This window comes from Doryrhamphus excisus, chromosome 1 (genome assembly GCF_030265055.1).
Source record: "Doryrhamphus excisus isolate RoL2022-K1 chromosome 1, RoL_Dexc_1.0, whole genome shotgun sequence".
NCBI classification, from domain to species: domain Eukaryota; kingdom Metazoa; phylum Chordata; class Actinopteri; order Syngnathiformes; family Syngnathidae; genus Doryrhamphus; species Doryrhamphus excisus.
This window is the reverse complement of record NC_080466.1, coordinates 4,354,689-4,376,863: the sequence shown is the minus strand read 5'-3', so window position 1 is coordinate 4,376,863 and position 22,175 is coordinate 4,354,689. Positions and strand designations below refer to the sequence as shown.

The following is a 22,175-nucleotide window of genomic DNA, read 5'->3' as shown; positions in this document are numbered from 1 at the left end:
CTGTACCCAAAATTGCTCTTTAAAAGTATAGTTTAGAAGCTTTTGGTGGTATTTGTAAAATTGCAAATACATACACACATATTAGGGCTTTCTTTGACTGTGGACTGATATGGATGCTGTATGGTATCATGTACCCAGAAAAAATTATTACGTTTGATTAATGTTCATGTTAAAGGTTAAATAACTGTTAATAGTTATCCTCCCTATCCGTGTGGAAGTGGTAAGTTTTTGGCTATTTAAGTTTAAAGGAAATAACTTGAAGGCTACCGTTTAGGTCGCTAGCTCTCTAGTTTTGCGAGTTAGCATGTGTCTCAAGACCCTGCAGTTGCGCAATATGTTGTAAATAAAAAGAGTATAAATGTGACTATAGTCGTGTTTTGTCATGTCTACAGGGCTCTAATAATGCTTTGTTCATTTTAATCTGAAAAAAATAATTTGTCTACCCACCAACTATATGTGGTTTCTTAAGTTTTTATTATTTGCAGTTTTATTGTTATTATTATATTTATTTATTCATTACTGATTGATTAATTCTTTATTCTTAATTTGTTTATTTATTTTTCATCTTATTTTGTGTAGAAAAATAAAAAATAAGATATTTGATAACAGTGGAATGTTTTATCAGAGCTTTTATTGTAGAAAATCGGAACCAAAGCAAAGTTTATTAATTTTTCTGTTTTTAATAAGCGGCACGGTGGTCTAGGGGTTAGCGCACAGATCTCACAGCTAGGAGACCAGGGTTCAATTCCACCCTCGGGCATCTCTGTGTGGAGTTTGCATGTTCTCCCCGTGCATGTGTGGGTTTTCTCCGGGTACTCCGGTTTCCTCCCACATTCCAAAAACATGCTAGGTTAATTGGCGACTCCAAATTGTCCATAGGTATGAATGTGAGTGTGAATGGTTGTTTGTCTATATGTGCCCTGTGATTGGCTGGCGACCAGTCTAGGGTGTACCCCGCCTTACGCCCGAAGACAGCTGGGATAGGCTCCAGCACCCCCCCCCCCCCCCCCGCGACCCTCGTGAGGAAAAGCGGTGGAAAATGAATGAATGAATGTTTTTAATAAATGCGTTTTTTTTTTTTTTTTTTTTGGAAAACCTGATGCGGCCCAGTCTCGCCCAGACCCTAGGTCCAGTGGCCCCCAAGTAAATTGAGTTTGAGACCCCTGCTCTAGATAATGCTAATTATAGCAAAATAAAGCATTGTATTATTCATTCAGTTTCAGCATGTGATTAAGACCGAAAGGTCAGATTGTACTTGAACAAAAGTATACCACAATAATGTAAGGTAGAAATTATGTTTTCATTTGAAAAAACAAACGTGCTCCAAAATACATCAGAACATAAAGTGAGAGTCCCTCGGTAAGAAGAATTAATATTGTGTATGACACCAATAATTAATTGATCAAAATCATGCACGACTCTCAGACTTCATCAAGATTCTGTGGTTTCGTCTTCCAAGCCTCCTTCTTCATGTGAACCTAAACGTGTTCAATAAAGTTATTTTTTGATACTTCAGGCTGATGTTGATGTTGCCATCCACTCTGCAGATGTCTTCCACAGCCCCATACTGGATGTAACCACGAGCCATGATATTCCTCCACCAAATGTGACATTTTTCTGGGTGAATCTTGGGTTCCTGCAGGTTCTAACAGGTCTTTGGCAGTATTTGTGGCGATTGGGATGCAGTTTAGTGAATGAGTCATCAGAAAAATCAACCTCCTGCCATTTTTCCACTGTCTACCCTTTCTGGAAGATGTGGACTTTGGCAAATGCAACATGATTGTTGAGTTGGCCTTAAATTCTTGCTGCCAATTAGTTTCAAAATTAGGAGCAAATTCTTCAGTGGAATGGCTCTCCTTTTCATACTTCGCCCTACGAATCAAAGTTCCTGATAGAGAAGAAGGTCAAAATGCCTCATAATTGGCCAGCGCTGTCACCAAACATGAATATTATTGAACATGTTTGCGGGCAGATGACGGTGAAGGCTCGGAAGATGAAACCAAAGTATTTCGATGAAGTCTGGGAGTCATACAAGACGCTAAAAAGACGATAAAAATTTTTCATTACAAAGATATTTCAAGAAAACAACCTGACCGGTCATTTTTGACCCACTTTTGGAAGGTTGGGGTAGTAACACAAAAACAGAAATTTCTTAAAATGTATAAAAGATAAGTTAAAAATGTGAATGGCATCATATCAAAAATATGTTTTTTGAGGAGTACCTGGAATATGAAATGATAAAAACTTTTCATTACAAAGATATTTCAAGAAAACAACCTGACCGGGTCATTTTTGACCCACTTTTGGAAGGTTGGGGTAGTAACACAAAAACAAACATTTCTTAAAATGTATAAAAGATAAGATAAAAATGTGAACGGCATCATATTAAAAACATGTTTTTTGAGGAATACTTGGAATATGAAAGGATAAAAAAATTTCATTATGAAGTTATTTCAAGAAAACAACCTGACCGGGTCATTTTTGACCCACTTTTGGAAGGTCGGGGTAGTAACACAAAAACAAAAATTTCTTAAAATGTATAAAAGATAAGTAAAAAATGTGAACGGCATCATATCAAAAACATGTTTTTTGAGGAATACCTGGAATATGAAATGATAAAAAATGTTAATTACAAAGATATTTCAAGAAAACAACCTGACCGGGTCATTTTTGACCCACTTTTGGAAGGTTGGGGTAGTAACACAAAAACAGAAATTTCTTAAAATGTATAAAAGATAAGTTAAAAATGTGAATGGCATCATATCAAAAATATGTTTTTTGAGGAGTACCTGGAATATGAAATGATAAAAACTTTTCATTACAAAGATATTTCAAGAAAACAACCTGACCGGGTCATTTTTGACCCACTTTTGGAAGGTTGGGGTAGTAACACAAAAACAAAAATTTCTTAAAATGTATAAAAGATAAGTTAAAAATGTGAACGGCATCATATTAAAAACATGTTTTTTGAGGAATACTTGGAATATGAAAGGATAAAAAAATTTCATTATGAAGTTATTTCAAGAAAACAAGCTGACCGGGTCATTTTTGACCCACTTTTGGAAGGTTGGGGTAGTAACACAAAAACAAAAATTTCTTAAAATGTATAAAAGATAAGTAAAAAATGTGAACGGCATCATATCAAAAACATGTTTTTTGAGGAATACCTGGAATATGAAATGATAAAAAATGTTAATTACAAAGATATTTCAAGAAAACAACCTGACCGGGTCATTTTTGACCCACTTTTGGAAGGTTGGGGTAGTAACACAAAAACAAACATTTCTTAAAATGTATAAAAGATAAGTTAAAAATGTGAACGGCATCATATCAAAAACATGTTTTTTTAGGAATACCTGGAATATGTAATAACAATTTTTCATTATGTAGATATTTCAAGAAAACAACCTGACCGGGTCATTTTTGACCCACTTTTGGAAGGTCGGGGTAGTAACACAAAAACAAAAAATTCTTAAAATGTATAAAAGATAAGTAAAAAATGTGAACGGCATCATATCAAAAACATGTTTTTTGAGGAATACCTGGAATATGAAATGATAAAAAATTTTCATTACGAATATATTTCAAGAAAACAACCTGACCGGGTCATTTTTGACCCACTTTTGGAAGGTTGGGGTAGTAACACAAAAACAAACATTTCTTAAAATGTATAAAAGCTAAGTTAAAAATGTGAATGGCATCATATCAAAAATATGTTTTTTGAGGAATACCTGGATTATGAAATGATACAAATTTTTCATTACGAAGATATTTCAAGAAAACAACCTGACCGGGTCATTTTTGACCCACTTATGGAAGGGTGGGGTAGTAACACGCCATTCGAATACAATATTGTCCTATGTATACAAAAGTATTCAATCACTATAAAGCCAAATGTTCCCTCTTTCTGGTGCTCTAATCATTTAATCTCATCATCGTGATCTCCAAAACAAGACAAGCTAGTCAGATAACATACTTTAGAGTTGTGAAGGCACACTGTGACCCCACGCTCGCCTCTGTGGTCGAGGACTAAGGTTCACATGTTTAAATCAGACTTTAAACCTCCGGTGCTTTAAAAGTCTCATTTCTAAGTAAGTGAGAGGTAAACATTTACTCACCCTTTAGTTTCTCCACGACACTCTCGCCGGCTCTTTGCACCACTCGTCCGTCCTCACGCTGGTAACGGTCATCCAGGAATTGAGCGGTGGCTTCCGAGAGGTGGACCTTCCCTGCCACGCCGAGCTGCTCCATCAAGTTTGCCAGATTGACATCATTCGACCAGACGTCAAACTTGAAGCGCTTCATTCCTAAAATACCGCACAGCACGGTGCCGGTGTGGACGCCGACACGCATGCTCACGGTCTCACATGTCTCTTGGCAGAACTGTTCGATGGCCTGGATCATGCCGAGACCCATCTCGACACAGCAGTAGGCATGGTCCGGTCTGGGTTCAGGGCAGCCTGCTACGCAGTAATAACAATCACCCAGGGTGCTGATCTTCTCACAGCAGGTTAGCTCACAAAGACGGTCAAAGCGTCCGAAGAGATCATTTAAAAGTCCGACCAAAGCGGGTGCGGACTTATTGGCAGACATTTTTGTAAAGCCCACTATATCTGCAAAGAGGATGCTAACAGGTTCCATACGTTTCATGTTGAAAGGTCGAAATATTATCTGGCCCCGCGGTATGGAGGTCTTCTTCCGTTTGTGGTTGTTATGAGGGTGGTTCTTGGGGCTCGTGGTACTTTGGGGTGGCGAAGCGCCACAAACGCCTCCTCCGCCTCCTCCCACTGAAACAGCCGAGGCGGAACATGCACCGGAAGAATAACGCTTGCTGCAGTTCTCGCTCCCACCGCCCTCGTCGTCACCTTGCTTCATTAACTCATCTGCGACACGTCTAGGCATGACCGAGTGGATCATACGCTCTTTCAGGGCCTTCTCCACTTCGAGGTCCTTACCGTGCATTATGGCTTGTCCTACTTTGAGAAAAGTGCTACGGGAACGCACTTCTGACATAATAAACAAGTGGATTCCGATAATGTGGGCGCACAAGTGGAGCAGCGCTTTGGCTGGACCGAGCCAGTGCAGAGTGTCCGTTTCCCAGTTGGAGTTGGAACCCCCTAAATCCCTCCCCCATTCGGTGGAAACGTCGCTTCTGTGAAGTAACGGCAGCCACCCTAACGCCTCAAATAAAATGGAGTATAAGAAGCCCAGCATGACTGAGGCATAGAGTCGTACGTGGAGGACACTGTATAGCAATAAGAGGACTTCTATACACAGAGAAAATGTTGCCACCGGGGAGATGCACGGCGATGCGGGGGCGTCTGGAAATTGGTACGATGCATTAACACGGTGAGCCCACTCCAACTCGGTGTAGCCTGCAGTCTGTATCTGGGGTGCCAAGGTTATAGCGAAGGTGACTGCAATCAAGAACAAGGAGGTTTGGTTGTACAGCTGTGTGTAGTACTTTGTTAAAGTGAACAAAAAAAGGAGCGCTAAAAGGACCAAAAAGGAGGCCGTGGGGGCTACGAAGTTCATGGGTGGGCAGCGGTCGCTATTAACGCTGAAGTACACCGCCCAGAGAACGGCTGCCACTGCTAGGTAGAACAGTACATATCGAAAACGCCGCTGAGTTTGAGGGAAACACCTCTCCTGGCACGCTTCTTCCAGGATCGTGGAGTCAAACTTGGGGTCCCAGCACTGCGCAGCGGAGCGTTCGAAAAGTGGCGGCGCTTTCCGGTGAACCCTCGTCGTGGATGTCATTACAATTCTGGAGTCGGCGGAGCTGCAGCTGGAGGAAATACTGTATTTGTGGAGGTTAAGGTTCACTTTGCTCCTATCTTCGCAGCTTCTGGCGCCCGCTCCGACACTGGCGGTCGACTGCATGTTGTCGGTGATCTGCACGGTCACATCACGGCCCCCGCTGGAGTTGCAGCTCACTTGCGTGCCGTGCATGTGAAGCTGTTGATGATCTCGCAGCGTGGCCATATTGACGCTGGAGAGGAGTTAAATATTAATAGCTTCTGATGGATAGTGCTCAGGCAATTAAGACGAGGGTGCGTGGGCGCCGCGTGTTCACATGTGGCCCCCGTTGTGATAGGTGGATGTCCACGTGGGGGGACGAGGGGGGGTTTTGCTGGAATAATCACACTGATAGTAGACTGCACAAGACGCAGACTTTGTCTTTGCTACGCACGCAGTAGCTGGAACACTCACTCGCTCCAGACGCGCCGTTCCAGTTTAGCGAGCCGCTCATGATGAGACTCTGGATTTACGTCATCGCTCACATTACATGCATCATTCTGCAAAGAGCATCTGGGTTTGAGTCCGGGGTTCTTTCCAGCAAAACAACAGTCACTTCTCCGTCTGACTTTCATCTTTCTCGGAAGTGACTTGCAAGGGGGTCCTGATCACCTGACGTCAAAACTGGAAATGGACTCCGATGGAGTGCGTTGTTGACATCACAAAGTCACGCAGACGAGAAAATCCACACAGACTTATTGTCCGCAGTTTGTCAGGTCCAGGGCTGCATTGTGTGTGAGCACATCCAGATGTGGGCTATCACCGGTTGCACAAGAGTCCCTGCAACAAATGACACCTTCACTTTAAAAAAAAAACTCCATTAGTGCAGCTCTATGCAATAATATGAGTTACATATAAAAATATACAGAAAAAAAAACCATAAATCCAACCTTCAAAATGTTGACTTGACTTTGTGCATTCCTTCGCATGTAATGTACTGAACTCTTAGATTTCCCTGCATTCTCTTCTTCCACCTTTGGTCTTACAAATCTTCCTGACAGTGTTATTCCGGAGCCTAGTCCAAGACCAGAATCCAGCCAGTACATATGAGGCCTGGCAGGCAGGGAAGCAGCAAACAGGCAGGCCTATTCCCACGGATCCAGCCCCGTCCTTTCCTGAACTCCCTCTCCGGATCTCTTGCGTTTGTCCCCCCTCTCTGTATTCCAAAGAGGGCCGGGGAGGGGTAAGTGCTATTCCGAGAGTGTAATCCGAAAAGACAAGCGCAGGAAATAGCCTCCACTGGCCCAAATTAGCGTCGCTTTGCCTCTGCTGGGAGTGTCTGCAACTTGTTGCGCACAGTTGGCAAAACATACAAGATACGAGCAACAGCCCGGGGTCGAGGCTGCTCTATAAATAGTAATGATGATTAAAAGTCTCTGCAATAACAACACAACCGGGTATTTAACATGTGAACACTTTACCCCCGTTATGTGGCATTGCACTCCAGTAAATGCGGTGCTTGTGAAAAATTAACTACTTTCAATTCAAGTCGTGCACGTCAAGCCGTAGCACCCATTTTGTTTGCAAAAAAAAAAAAAAAACTCCCAAACTTTTTTTTTTTTCCCAGGCCGTATTTCCTGAATTTGGAGAGGAGACCCAGTGAGGACTGTGGTTATTTGGAGCTCCGTTTCCTCCCTTCGCATTTCCCCCTGGGCGAAGAAAAAAAAACCATAAGCAAATAAGAGGAAATCTTATATCCTTGGTTTAAAAAAAAAATCCAAAAGCGTCAAAAAACAGACTTCTTATCACTGCTCCGGTTCTAGATGGTTCTAGTTTCTGCTGGCATGCATATGTCCAACAAACACACACACATTGCCTGTTAAAGGCTCGTTTGTGTCGTCTTCCAACCCGCCTTTGTATCCTCTCTCAAAGGCTAGCTTCTCCGGTTTAGTACACTCGACCCCGGTCCAGGAGGCTCTTACGGCTGTTGTACCGTCTTATCCGGGGGAACGGAACATCCACACGCCTGGAGTTGCCACCATCTTCGCTGTGACGGACTCGGAAATCCTCCCCCAGCTGTTGTGGCGGTGCTGGATGGAGAGAGAAGCCTTGTCAAGCGCCATAACATAACACAAAATACTATTTCCGGTAAGAACAACTCTTTTTACCCAAAAAATGAAAACATGAGTCTCAGGTGAGAACTCCTGTTTTAGACAATGAATGGATGGGTATAGGATGTCTACACACTTTAACATCTATTCATCCATGTTCGATACCGCTTAAGACTTTGGGTACACCGTGGACTAGTCGCCAGCCAATTGTAGATCACACATAAACAACTCACCGATGGATAACTTAGAATCAAACACTAACATGTGAACATTTATTTGTTTGGTACAGTAAAATAATACAAATAATACAACTTTATGATGAAAAAATTGCGTTTAATACATTTAAATCACGTCAAACTCCAATGTTATAGTTCTTTTATTTTGAAACTACCTTCTTAGTTTCCGTTTTGTTTCTGTCTGTCTCCGTGGTATTGACACAGCTGTTGCCTGCTGGGTGGGTGTCCACTGTGGGTGTCCGTTCAGGTCACATGTCAGTAGCTGGCTTTAAAGGAGGAGCCACCACCAATCAACTTTTCTGCCTCATTTGTACTTTGTTCTTTCCGGTTTGAGACATCACAAGTGTTCTATTTTAAAGGAGAGTATATATTTGACTGTAATATACAGTATATGTGTACAGTACAGTACAGTACAGGCCAAAGGTTTGGCCACACCTACTCTTTCAATGTGTTTTCTTTATTTTACATGACTATTTATATTGTAGATTCTCAAAAGAATCTGATGAACACATGTGCAATTATGTACTTCACAAAAATAACTCAAAATATGTTAATTTTTTTAGACATATTTAGTATATTTAGAAATACAACTGATTACAATACAATTGATTGCTTTATTAATGGGGTTGGAATCATGGAGTTGTATTGTGTGTGTCCTGCATGCACATACATACATATATATATATATATATATATATATATATATATATATATATATATATATATATATATATATATATATATGTAAATATAATGCCTTTTCACATCAGCAAAACAGATGAATTAGTCTTTATGAACAAATATTAAACTACTCATATTCTTGAAATTGGCAATTGGGATTAAAATATGGATTGAAACAACATACAGTGTCTATTTATATATGTTATATTCATGTAATGCTATTTTTTAAATTCACAACAGAGTTAAGACAATCACACAATCTCACAAAAGTCAGTACATAACTCACATTTAAAGAAAGATTTTAATTATCAAGGTACAGATCTATAGGAATTAAACTTTAGAGTAGTCTGTGTACAGCATAGATTTACTATCCACTGAAAATCCATTTTCTATACCGCTAATCTAGGGTCGCAGGGGTATGCTGGAGCCTATCCCAGCTGACTTTGGACGAGAGGCGGGGGTACACCCCGGCCTGGTCGCCAGCCAATCACAGGGCACATATAGACAAACAACCATTCACACTCACATTCATACCTATATGGACAATTTGGAGTCGCCAATTAACCGTGTTTGTGAACGGCGTATTGACTTTATGAGAGACAGTACTGGATACACTGTAGAGCAGTTTTTGCATTTGGAAGTCAGCAATGTGATGACTGGGAACTGGCAGCAAGACTATAAACACACTAACTGAGCTGATTCACCGTGGGTGTGTTTGTATGCTTGTCCTTTCTTGGCAATAACACATCAAATATGATTCCAATAAACCATAACCTTGTGTGCATTGTTCAAGTGTGTGTACCAATGGCATGTGGGCGGCGTGTGCACGCGTGTGCATGCGTGTGCTTATGTTCAAGAGCGTCCAATTCATAGTGCTCATAAAGATGCTCTGATAAAGATGGTATTAGCACTTTGGACAGGGGCTCGGTAAACACATATTCCGCGTGCTTACACAATGGGGGTCTCAAACACGCGGCCCGCGGGCCAAATGTGACCCGCAGGACAGTAGTTTGAGGCCCCCGCCTTGATATGAAAGTTTAATGTCAGTGCGGCCCGCGCAAGTTTGATATGGATGCTGTATGGTATCATGTACCCAGAAAAAAATATTACGTTTGATTAATGTTCATGTTAAAGGTTAAATAACTGTTAATAGTTATCCTCCATATCCGTGTGGAAGTGGTAAGTTTTTGGCTATTTAAGGAAATAACTTGGAGGCTAGCGTTTAGGTCGCTAGCTCTCTAGTTTGCGAGTTAGCATGTGTCTCAAGACCCTGCAGTTGCGCAATATGTTGTAAATAAAAAGAGTATAAATGTGACTATAGTCGTGTTTTGTCATGTCTACAGGGCTCTAATAATGCTTTGTTCATTTTAATCTGAAAAAAAATAATTTGTCTACCCACCAACTATATGTGGTTTCTTAAGTTTTTATTATTTGCCGTTTTATTATTATTATTATATTTATTTATTACTGATTGATTTTCTTTATTCTTGATTTGTTTATTTATTTTTCATCTTATTTTGTGCAGAAAAATAAAAATGAAGATATTTGAGAACAGTGGAATGTTTTATCAGAGCTTTTATTGTAGAAAATCGGAACCAAAGCACTGAAAAAGTTTGTATATTTTTCTGTTTTTAATAAATGCGTTTTTTTTTTTTTTTTGGAAAACCTGATGCGGCTCAGCCTTGCCCAGACCCTAGCTCCAGTGGCCCCCAGGTAATTTGAGTTTGAGACCCCTACTGTAGTGCCATCCAAGGAGGATGGTGTTGACTCACTGGTAATTCTGTAAATTTCCCTGATATCTTGAACAAATACATTGGCGGCGCCTTCCAGTGGACATTTTGGGCTCTGCAGGCACAAACCAGTCAAAAGTATCTATCCTTCTTTCTCTGTGACTGTTTATTAGCAGACAAACTGATGCAATTAACATTAAAAATCCACAGTCAGCAAGGATATACAGTATATAAGGATCTTACAGTTAAATATCTTTTCATTCACAGTGGTGACTTAGTATCCTAAAATAGGAAACAGAGCAGAGTATATTTGAAAATATTTTTTACTCAAAATAAAACGGATCTAAATGAAGAAAGAATGCCTTCATGGAAGACTATATGTCATGCAGATGGTATATAAAGGCTTTAATGTATTATTCAAAGAACAATACACATGATTTTAGTACTAGTGTTGGAAATGGAAACATTAAAATGTCTAAGATGACATCTTCATCAACCACAACTGAGTGTATGGTGCACCTTCTAGTAATCCTGCATAGGTTTTAAGGACACTTCACTGGTGCCCATGTGGGACATTTGTGTGAATAAATACAATGATGTAAAGACAGGTAGTTCATAAGGTTTAAGTATTTGTAATTTAAGTATTTGGCCAATTCCATAGTTCTCTTGATAAAGATACAGCCATAGGCGGAGTCAGACATTTTTCATTGAGGTGGCCAAGGTGAGACCATTACTCACACAGAGGTGGTCTTATGTTGATACCTCTATTGTCTAGATGGCCAGTAGGGTGGCCGGAGAGTGACTGTAGCTCCGCCACTGGCAATGGCATTATACTGCCAAAAAATTAAACTCTTATGAGCTATTTTAACCATGGTGGTTCAATATTTGTTCCATGAATTTAGTTCATTCTTTTGTCAAGCTGACAACATTTTAGATATCCTCTCTATCAATATAATTTAACATGATTTAATGTTATTCTAAGACTAGTTGAAGTGTTATAATTGGAAAAATCCATTTAATCCAACATAAATAAGTTCTGAGAAGTAAATACAAGGATGAAGAGTCTTGAACCAGTCATGATGTGCTATATATATCACTATATTGACACTTACTATGATACACATTATGTCATTGGATGGTCATATCACCTTGTACTTCGGTACGAGGTGCATTATTAAAAAAAAACAAAAAAAAAACCTAAACTGTATTATGGAAAGCAGGAAGTGAACAAATGTAACAGTTACTGATTGTAAAAGTACCAGATGGAGGGGTAGGATTTAATAAGCTTTGCTTCTTCCTACTCCTTTTGGACATGTGGAACTGTGAACTGATTATGGGATGTAATCTGATGTATGTTCAAATGAAATAAAACCATTACCATTATCATTACCATGTATTTTTAGGTGTTTTTGTACCCAGGTGTGCAGAGTACCACTTTTTGTTTGGCTCCCCATGTTCAGTTTCTAGAACGTGCAGAAAAGCCCCAAGGCTGTTGCCATCTGCCTCTGTGCCTTCTCATTCTGCGCTGTTCCCATCCATCTCACTGCTTCCTCCAACGGTTTTTGGGTTTCTCCTCACATTCAGGGCCCTCACAGGTGGCGGATAGCGGGGTCTGAGGTGTGGGGGCAGGTTTGGTCGGAACAGGCACGTCCTTACTAACACTCATGAGTAGACTCGGTAGCTCCTGTGAGATGGCCTTCTCTAAACGATCCAGCATGCAGCCTCCGGTCCAGCTGCAGTGGTAGGAGAGCTGCTGGAAGCTGGACATGGGATTTACGCCGAAGAAATCCTGATAGGCCTCCTTGCTAGGCAGGTCAAACTTGCTGACGTTGGTCTTGGCCAGAATGGATTTGAAGATGTAGTACTTGTCTGGGTCAGTGACAATGTCGTGGAACACCTCGTGGGGGTCATTAAACCAGCCCAGCTTGTCGTAGTAGGTGTGGAGGTAGCGGTCCACAAGGAGGGCGTGGATGCGAACACGGATGCCATGCTGACGGATGAACGCTATTTTATTTTCTATCTGGTTCTCAATCACCTGCAGGAACAAGACCCAGAAATTAGGACTTCCTCTGCTTTGTTGGGGGCAACAGAAATATACGCACGTACTTGCACATACAATAAATATGAAAAGTTATACCTGGTTGAGGTCTTCCAGCAGAGAGATCTCCTCCTTCATAAAGAGGTCCCGGCTAGTATCTACAACGTAGTCCAGAGGCCAAAAAGAGCTCACATACACCCGAGGAGGTTCTGTGGCGTTAATGAGGGGCGCCATGCTCCAGAACAGGGCTCCGTAGACCCTCATCAGGTCCTGGGTGGAGAGACTGTCAGCCTTGTTGAGAATGAGACGGATTTGGGACTCACGCCCCTTCATCTGTCTGAAGAGCATTTCAAGCTCCCCTCCAACGTCAAGTTTGGTGGGGTCAAACACCAGGAAGATGAGATCAGCCCGATCAATGAACCACTGGCATACTTCATTGTAAGGGTATCCTGATGGGGGGGGGGGGGGGGGGGGGGGGGGATATATGACTTAAATTTCATAGAATATCTGTGGAGAGTCATTTCTGCACAAAAAGTCATTCATTCATTCATTTTCGACCGTTTTTCCTCACGAGGGCCGCGGGGGTGCTGGAGCCTATCCCAGCTGTCTTGGGGCGAGAGGCGGGGTACACCCTGGACTGGTGGCCAGCCAATCACAGGGCACATATAGACAAACAACCATTCACACTCACATTCATACCTATGGACAATTTGGAGTCGCCAATTAAGTTGCATGTTTTTGGAATGTGGGAGGAAACCGGAGTACCCGGAGAAAACCCACACATGCACGGGGAGAACATGCAAACTCCACACAGAGATGGCCGAGGGTGGAATTGAACCCTGGTCTCCTAGCTGTGAGGTCTGCGTGCTAACCACTAGACCGCCGTGCCGCCTGAAAATATTCATTCATTCATTTTCTACCGCTTTTTCCTCACAAGGGTCGCGGGGGGTGCCGGAGCCTATCCCAGCTGTCTTGGGGCGAGAGGCGGGGTACACCCTGGACTGGTCGCCAGCCAATCACAGGGCACATATAGACAAACAACCATTCACACTCACATTCATACCTATATGGACAATTTGGAGTCGCCAATTAACCTAGCATGTTTTTGGAATGTGGGAGGAAACCGGAGTACCTGGAGAAAACCCACGCATGCACGGGGAGAACATGCAAACAAAGATGGCCGAGGGTGGAATTGAACCCTGCGCACTAACCACTAGTACACCGTGCCGCCCACAAAAATATGTCAAATATGTTGAATTACCTCTCTCCTGCTGTTTGCGGTTCTCGATGATGCCGGGTGTATCGACAATGGTGACCCTCTCAAGCAGCTTGTGGGGCATCTCGAAGCCCACCAGTCGCTCCAGGAAACCTTGACCGAACTTTTCCAAGGGGGACAAGGATCGTGAGGTGTCGGCCGCCATCACGATGCCCTCAATGGTGCGAAACTTCTCTCCGTGCATTATGACGGTATACTCAGACGTAGTCGGTTCAGCACCTGGTAGAGGGGTGGAAATATATCATAGAAGTATATTCTTTACTGCATGTAAAGTATGTTCATTTTAATGTTGTTAAATTATTGTTAAAAACCAACCTCTTTAAATCTGTTTTTAATGTCTAACTTTTTATATCTGACTGCCGTGCCCCACCCCGCTTTTACTCATGTTTTAACTGTGTATTAACCAATGAATGTTGTATTTTTATGTATCTTTTACTCTGTTTACTTGCTTTTATTCAACTCCATTCGTCTGTAAAGTCTTTGAGTACTTTGAAAAGTGCATTTGAAAAGAGTATTATTATTATTATTATTATTAACCTGTATAGAGTTCTTGTGACGTGCCATGAAGACCCAGCAGGTAGTTGATCATAGAGGACTTGCCCACACTCCAGGGTCCAATGAACAAAACCATAGGCTTTGAGGTGATTTCTCCATCTATAAAGTGTGAGGGAGAACAGAAGCAGAAATTTGTCTCGTGATTTTACCGATTTTTTTTTAAAAGAACAATGATTATTCATTCATTAATTCATTTTCTACCGCTTTTCCTCACGAGAGTTGCGGGGGATGCTGGAGCCTATCCCAGCTGTCTCCGGGCGAGAGGCGGGGTACACCCTGGACTGGTGGCCAGCCAATCACAGGGCACATATAGACAAACAACCATTCACACTCACATTCATACCTATGGACAATTTGGAGTCGCCAATTAACCTAGCATGTTTTTGGAATGTGGGAGGAAACCGGAGTACCCAGAGAAAACCCACGCATGCATGGTGAGAACATGGCCGAGGGTGGAATTGAACCCTGGTCTCCTAGCTGTGAGGTCTGCTCGCTAACCACTAGACCGCTGTGCCGCCAAAACAATGATTATCTTTATTATTATTGTTACATCTTGCAGCCATAATGAGTGTGGCTCACCTGTGACTTCATGCTGCCGCAGCTCATTGTACCTGTAGGCTTGCTCTACTGGTTTGATGGCAGTGTGGTAGATGTTCAGCAGCTTCTTCATTGCCGCTACAAAGACGTACGAGTGGAAGATCATATGTTATACCACGCATGCCACAGTGTGTAGTGTGTTTTTACCTTACAACTGAAATCACATTTTCATTCCATTCCTTACCTGTCAACTGTGCTGAGGGTTCGGCAGCAGCCAGTCGCAGTGTGTCCTCAATGTGGGAGAGGTCCCTCAGTACTGGACCCTCATTTACTTCTCCTGATTGGACAAGCACATTGTCAATCAAAGTTATTGATGCTACTAAACCATTGATCCAAATACTGATTATATAAATACAAAAAACACACTTGCTGATATAGTTAATTTCCAAACAGCTAAAATAATACATAAGGCTAAAAACAACCAATTACCTAAAAATGTCATCTAATACTTCTCTACAAGAGAGGAGAAATGTGATCTAAGGGATGGACTACATTTGAAACACTTATATGCTAGGACTACATTAAAAAGCCATAGTTTTTCAGTATGTGGAATCAAACTATGGAATGGATTGAGTCAGGACCTCAAACAATGCACAACGATGAGCCAATTCAAGAAACAATACAAGCAGTTGATGTTTGCTAAATACAAGGATGAAGAGTCTTGAACCAGTCATGATGTGCTATATATATCACTATATTGACACGCACTATGGTACCCATTATGTCATTGGATGGTCATATCACCTCGTACTTCGGTACGAGGTGCATTATTAAAAAAAAACAACAACTTAAACTATATTAGGAAAGCAGGAAGTGAACAAATGTAACAGTTACTGATTGTAAAAGTACCAGATGGAGGGGTAGGATTTAATAAGCTTTGCTTCTTCCTACTCCTTTTCTTCCTTCCTCTACTATGGCACTGATGTAAGCCTCGCACATGCAAGTGTTAGTCCGATATCATTACTGTTTGTATAAATACAAGGATGAAGAGTCTTGAACCAGTCATGATGTGCTATATATATCACTATATTGACACTTACTATGGTACCCATTATGTCATTGTATGGTCATATCACCTCGTACTTTATTAGAACATTATTAGAAAAAAAAAATCCTTAAACTGTATTATGGAAAGCAGGAAGTGAACAAATGTAACAGTTACTGATTGTAAAAGTACCAGATGGAGGGGTTGGATTTAATAAGCTTTGCTTCTTCCTACTCCTTTTGGACATGTGGAACTGGGAACTGATTATGTGATGCATTCAATTGTAATCTGATGCATGTTCAAATGAAATAAAACCATTACCATTACCATTACCAATACCAAGAAAACACTGATAGTCATTTTTATTACCTTTGATGCTTTTTGTTTTTGTTCATGGTGTCACGTTCTTAGTTTATTAAGTCAAGGAATAACTAATTAGTGATACGAATGTGAAAGGTTTGCTGAGACACAACTGATTGGTCCATTTGTGCTCAGGACATGCTTGACCGTTATATCACGTTGTTGCACATCTAACCGTCAATTCACTTCCTCTGCTATTTTGGTCTGTTTATTTCTGTACCAGAGTTTGCCACTAACTCCTCTTCAGCCACACACAGTGTCATATTCCGAGGGATCGACATGCCCGGGAGAGACAAAGTAGACCTTTAATGCCATGACACTTCACACACTTTACATGTTGATCGCAACCATGCGATGTGGTTTGTGCATAGCTACTTATATAGTATTTGTTTTAATGTAAATATATAACCATACTGTAAAATAAGTGGAATGCTGCTGCCGTTAATGAATGAAGTACCACATTTCCCATTTCCTCAAAAAGTGGCTGCGTCTGAATTGTCACTTCCTTGCTACAATGGTGACTTAAAGTCACTTTATGTCTGTTTATTCTAGATTTCTATTAATAATGCAGTGAGGATAAGCGGTACAAAATGAATGAATGGATGAATGAATGAATGAATGAATGAGCCTATTGATCGATTAACTGCAATTAACTGGAATGCATGATGGGGTTAAAATCAAAAGTTAAAATCATTGTTTTTTTTAAATTTTGAACTCGTATTGGTGCTTATGTATGTTGTATATTTCGTAGCTACTTTTGAGTGTTAAGTTGTTGAGTGATGATTGTAGCATCCTATCCAAGATGCACCGTGAGTCAGAGTAAGTAATGCTTATTGCTTCCTCACTGTCTTGCGAGTGGCACTGTATTTAAATGATTAGAAGTATTTCTGAAGTATAGGCGATGTCACAAGATTAGAATATGGTCATAAATTAGCCGCATTGCCGTAGATACATCGGCGTTTATGATCAACTCCTATACCGTTCGCAGGTGGCGGTACAAACTGGAAGTCCTTTTAAGGACTCGCGATTGTGACCAACCTTAAAACAGACTGTTTTCACAGGAACCACGAAATCCAAAGAAATACAGCTGAATAGGTGCAGATTCTGGAAGAACTAGAAAGTTTTCTGTGCTGGTTGAGTCCACAACTCAATACAAAGAACCCAAAAATGAGCATAATAGGTCCCCTTTAAACGTTATAAACTGTTTTTTTTAAGCTCTACCTAGGAAAATACAGTATGAAGTATGAAGAAACTGCGACAGGTTACTTACGTTCTTGTTGGACATGCCTGAACTGGATTGAGATAAACAGTAGTACATGCTGAACAAACCTTTGGCACCCATTATTAACTTTTGTTACCTTCGTCCTTAGACACTGTAGGTTCCTTGACCTCTACAGGAGTGTCCTCCACCGCAGGAGCCTTCTCCACTGTTTCCTCTCCCGAATCTTCCACTGTTGCCTCCTCAACCAACTGTGGTATGACTTCTTCAGGAATCTCCACTTCAGGAATGACCAGCGTCTCTGCTTCAGGTTGTAAAATCGCCTCTACTTCAGTGTCATTTGGAATTTTCTGTATTTCTTCTTCAGGATTTGCTTCCACCTCTGGTTCACCTTGATCTACAGCTTCAGGTTGTGGATTTGGGCCATCGTCTACCTCAGGTTCTAATGTCACTTCTGGTTCTGCATTATGTTCTGGTTCAGCATCCTCATCTGTGATGTCTGGTCCTACATCAAATTCTGTTTCAGGTTCTGGTTCAGTATTATCTGCTTCTGCTTCTGTATCATCATCTTCAGTTTCTGGTTCTGCTTCATACTCTGCTTCAGGTTCTGACATAACTTCTGGATCAGTGTCATATTCGACTTCATGTTCTGGTATCACTTCTGTTTCAGAGTTGGTCTCTTCTGGCTCTCTAGGTTCAGCAGCCATGTCAGGAATCTTCTCTGGTGAGACTTCCTCCTCCATGAGATTCTTCAGCATAATTTGTTCCTCTTCTTTCGCCTCCTTCATATGCGGTTCCAGTCCCTCTGTTGGTTCTTCCCCTTCGGGATCAGCACCATGTCCTCCAACATGAGGAAACTCTTCCTCTGCTTCGCTTTCTCCTCCCTCATCCGCAAACTCTTCTGCAGTTGAGGCAACAGATTCATTCTCCACCTTCTCCTTGTGCGATTCATAAGATGACTCCCCATCTTGCTTCTCCCCTTCTGTTAGAATGTCCTGTAGAGATGTTCCTTCCTGTTCTTCTACATGACTTGTTACCTGTTCTTCTACTTCATGCTCCTCAGATGCTGCAGTTGCGGAGCTGCAGGGCTGACACATTGGCCTCTCCGGGGCTGGGGTGTCATTGGAAGTGCTCTGGCTCGGCTGTTCTTCTGTTGTGCCGCACCCACAGGTGAAGAGCTTCCTCTCGGGGTCCTGAACCCGCAGAGGCACCAGTGGCTCCTCATCATGGATGGAGGACCCTGGAACCAAGGCCACGAAATTAGGATAATTGCAGGTAATGCTTATTCCATAGGTTGAAGTGTCATTTTTTTATGTTTTTTATTGACTTTATTTTATTGAATATCAAGTGGTGATTAATAATAAGACATTATTGTTTTAGATTCTTTAACTGCTTCTGACCTTCTGGTGAGACAGCTAAAAGTATGTCCACAGTTCACGTTACAAGGTGGGGACAGTGTGAAAAATGAGGGCTGTAAGTAGCTGGCACAGGTTTTAACACTTAGTGTGTGTCGGGATTTGAATTCCTAAGAATAGAGTTCTACTACAGCGTAATGGGAAAATGCTGTTCCCTGCTTTCAAATGTCAACTAAGGATTTTTATACATTTGTTGAATTTTGTCTGTAATATTATAAGTAATATTTATTATAAGTAATATTTGAGCAGAGCAGAGCAGAGCAGAGTTAACCCAATCCCTCATTGGTGACTCAAACATCTCAAAGAAACTGGCTCTCGGTTTTCTGTTAAACACAAACAACATTTTTGATTCGGTATTAGCACAAATTAGGCACTTTTTCTATCAAAATGTTTGGACAGCGAGATTAATAGTCCAATCAGATTGCCCCAAATGTAATCGTCAAATACTTCAGTCGACTCAACTGAAACACTCCTATCTATCACCATTAAAAAATGGCAAACACATTGAACAGGTAGGATTAAATAAGCTCTGCTTCTTTCTACTCTTTTTCACACATATTGAATTCTATAACGGGCTGCACGGCGGTCGAGCGGTTAGCGCGCAGACCTCACAACTAGGAGACCTGGGTTCAATTCCACCCTCGGCCATCTCTTGTGTGGAGTTTGCATGTTCGGGGAGATTTAACAATGTTATTAATGTGTATTAGTGGCACGGCGATCTAGTGGTTAGCGCACAGACGTCACAGCTAGGAGACCTGGGTTCAATTCCACCCTCGGCCATCTCTGTGTGGAGTTTGCATGTTCTCCCCGTGCATGCGTGGGTTTTCTCCGGGTACTCCGGTTTCCTCCCACATTCCAAAAACATGCTAGGTTAATTGGCGACTCCAAAATAAGAACAATAAATGCGTTTTTTTTTTTTTTTTTGGAAAACCTGATGCGGCCCAGCCTTGCCCAGACCCTAGCTCCAGTGGCCCTCTATTCCTCTATTTTAAGCAAGTGAATCATACATTACGATATTTATTACAGATGATGTGCTTTGTAGCTTATCACTCACTGAGGAGATTGTCAGCATTAGTAACCAAGGGAACATGAGGTTCATACCCCCAAACATATTCATTGTGTATTTCCACTGTGTAACTTCCATGGAGCCGTCATCCCAACCCAGATGAATGGAAAAGTGTCCGTAACGGTGGGACCAAGTTCACTGTGATGCTGTGGGGTGGAGAAAGTGGGGAAAGAAAGAGACAGGTGCCTCTGTTGGATGTCACCTTTCTGAAGCAGAAATAGTCCCCCAGTGACAGAAGGAGGGGTATTTTCTGCTCCTTTTTTCCAGGAATGTGATGCTCTCCATCATAGGGATTGTCATGAGGCTGCCATGCTAATACTGCTTTACCTTGCTTGCATGCATTCCTTGCAACAATATAAATATCATATATTGTTTTAAAATTGAGACCGCTGTCATTGGTGAAGGGTTGATAATACTGCAATTTACCAACATTCCCACTGTACTGTGCTACCGGTGGATTTGTGTACTTGAATTCATAAGTAAAATACAATAGAAGTCCAGTGGAATACTTTGTGGTAGCCTACAATTATGTACTATATGTGGACCTTAGATTACACAGGATGATCTAATATTGTGGCCGTTAAGTATAAGTGAACATATATATGTACAACATGCATCTTTTTTTTTTAAAGACCCTGCTGGCTGGATTTAGCAGCTTTGCAGCCAGATTTAAATTGTATTTGAATGTAACTTCAAGTTTGATTGTGCATATTCATGTAATAAAGACATGCATACATTCGGGAAAGAGTATCTGGTGACGATTCAGCCTGACAAATGCCTGACATGTGACTACAGCTGCTTGCCTGTGCAGTCCAAAACGAATCTGTTCAAGGACACACAAGGGTATCCTCCTCCCCAAAAAGCTGCCAGTGCTGCTAAATGAACAACTTATGCATACATCTTCATTGTTGAATTATGCATTTGCTAAAAGCGCTCATTTAAATTAATTAATTAATGTCATGGGAATTGCTTGTGATATGTCAAAAAAAACAGACACTATTGAATTGACTGGAAAAAACACAATTTCACAATGACTTATTGTTCTAAGTGAGACTAACTGAGTCAAGCCCTCAGACTATGACATTTCCATTTACAATCTAAAGCTACCCATTGCCCCACAGCACACAAGACCAGCCCTATTGTTCATTGACTGAATCAAACTCAATGGAGCATGAAACAGCTTAAAGACTGATGCTACAGTACTGCACATATCCTGTAGGCCAGAAAAACAAAAACACGAAGCTCCACCGGTGCACTATAATACATTAAAAGCCAAAACACTCATAATCACAAGTGTGCAAGATGGTGCCTAAAGGTGTGTTTTTGTTCCTGTAGTACACCAGCACCCCCATTTCTGCCACAAACCTGACATGAAACACTTATACAATAAGAATTAAAATGCACCGGCACATCTCACACCTCCAACACTAAACCATCCCATCCATACCTGCAGCAGACAGAGCCAGGAGAACCAGAACGCCGCACACACACACCAATGACTTCATTTTGGCTGCCAGGGGCCTTCCCCTCCTCTTACCAGGATATATATACCCCTCTGGCTGAAGGTCAGGGGGCATGTGCCCGCGGAGGTGGGGCACAGCAACTGTTCTTATAGCCTGATAGGCTGCTTGGGGAGATCCTCCAGTGGATTCCAACACTAATAAGCTTTTAGTTTATTGTAAAGGGACAGTAATATTCTAGTGTATTATTATATTGTGTGATTTTTCCATATTAAAGGGCAACTAAACAGATGTCACTGTTAACTGTTAAAAATGTTAAACTCCCTCCAAAAACATTGTCCAAGTACATTTACACATTGGCAAATAACCACTAATAAACTCAACATAAATATTGGACTGCCCTCAAATGCTCGACTTGGAAACTATGGCCTATTCTTGGCCTCTCCAAATGAAATAACATGTAGTAATGGCACTGTTCTACAGTACAAAAAAACCTCCAAAGGTGTCACTGCCTCACCAGCCACGAACCTCACCGCAAATTACTGCTTTTTATACACAAATAGTAGTATTACTGTACGTACGTATATCGGACGAGACATTTCAGTTAAACAGGACCAGTCGAGAAGAAAAGTGTTTCTAGTCGGAAAGTAAAACAGAAACACTCCATTGACGCGGATATCCGGTGGCGAAAGGCGGAAATGGCGTTT

The 22,175-nt window shown here is 41.4% G+C and overlaps 2 protein-coding genes across 3 annotated transcripts in view; both read right to left on the bottom strand.

The window, feature by feature from the left end:
- The window catches only part of adcy9 (adenylate cyclase 9), a 38,866-nt gene extending 31,041 nt beyond the window's left edge, over positions 1-7,825 (bottom strand). The window contains exons 1-2 of one of the 2 annotated variants that reach the window (XM_058065296.1): positions 6,690-7,825; positions 4,119-6,595 (exon numbers count right to left, since the gene is read on the bottom strand). In XM_058065296.1, coding sequence (XP_057921279.1) covers positions 4,119-5,985 — 1,867 coding nt within the window. In that variant the 5' untranslated portion in view covers positions 5,986-6,595; positions 6,690-7,825. The remainder of the gene's footprint in view (positions 1-4,118; positions 6,596-6,689) is intronic. The other variant, XM_058065291.1, reaches the window with a different exon arrangement.
- A 2,439-nt stretch (positions 7,826-10,264) lies between these two features.
- On the bottom strand, positions 10,265-22,098 carry wu:fb80c09 (sarcalumenin). Its single transcript, XM_058073239.1, has 8 exons — positions 22,050-22,098; positions 17,667-18,767; positions 15,148-15,240; positions 14,946-15,041; positions 14,349-14,465; positions 13,797-14,030; positions 12,635-12,984; positions 10,265-12,532 (listed from the first exon to the last, which is right to left on the bottom strand). The coding sequence occupies exons 2-8, from the start codon at positions 18,622-18,624 to the stop codon at positions 12,038-12,040; spliced, it is 2,343 nt and encodes a 780-aa protein (XP_057929222.1). The 5' UTR covers positions 18,625-18,767; positions 22,050-22,098; the 3' UTR covers positions 10,265-12,037.
- Positions 22,099-22,175: the final 77 nt, after the last annotated feature.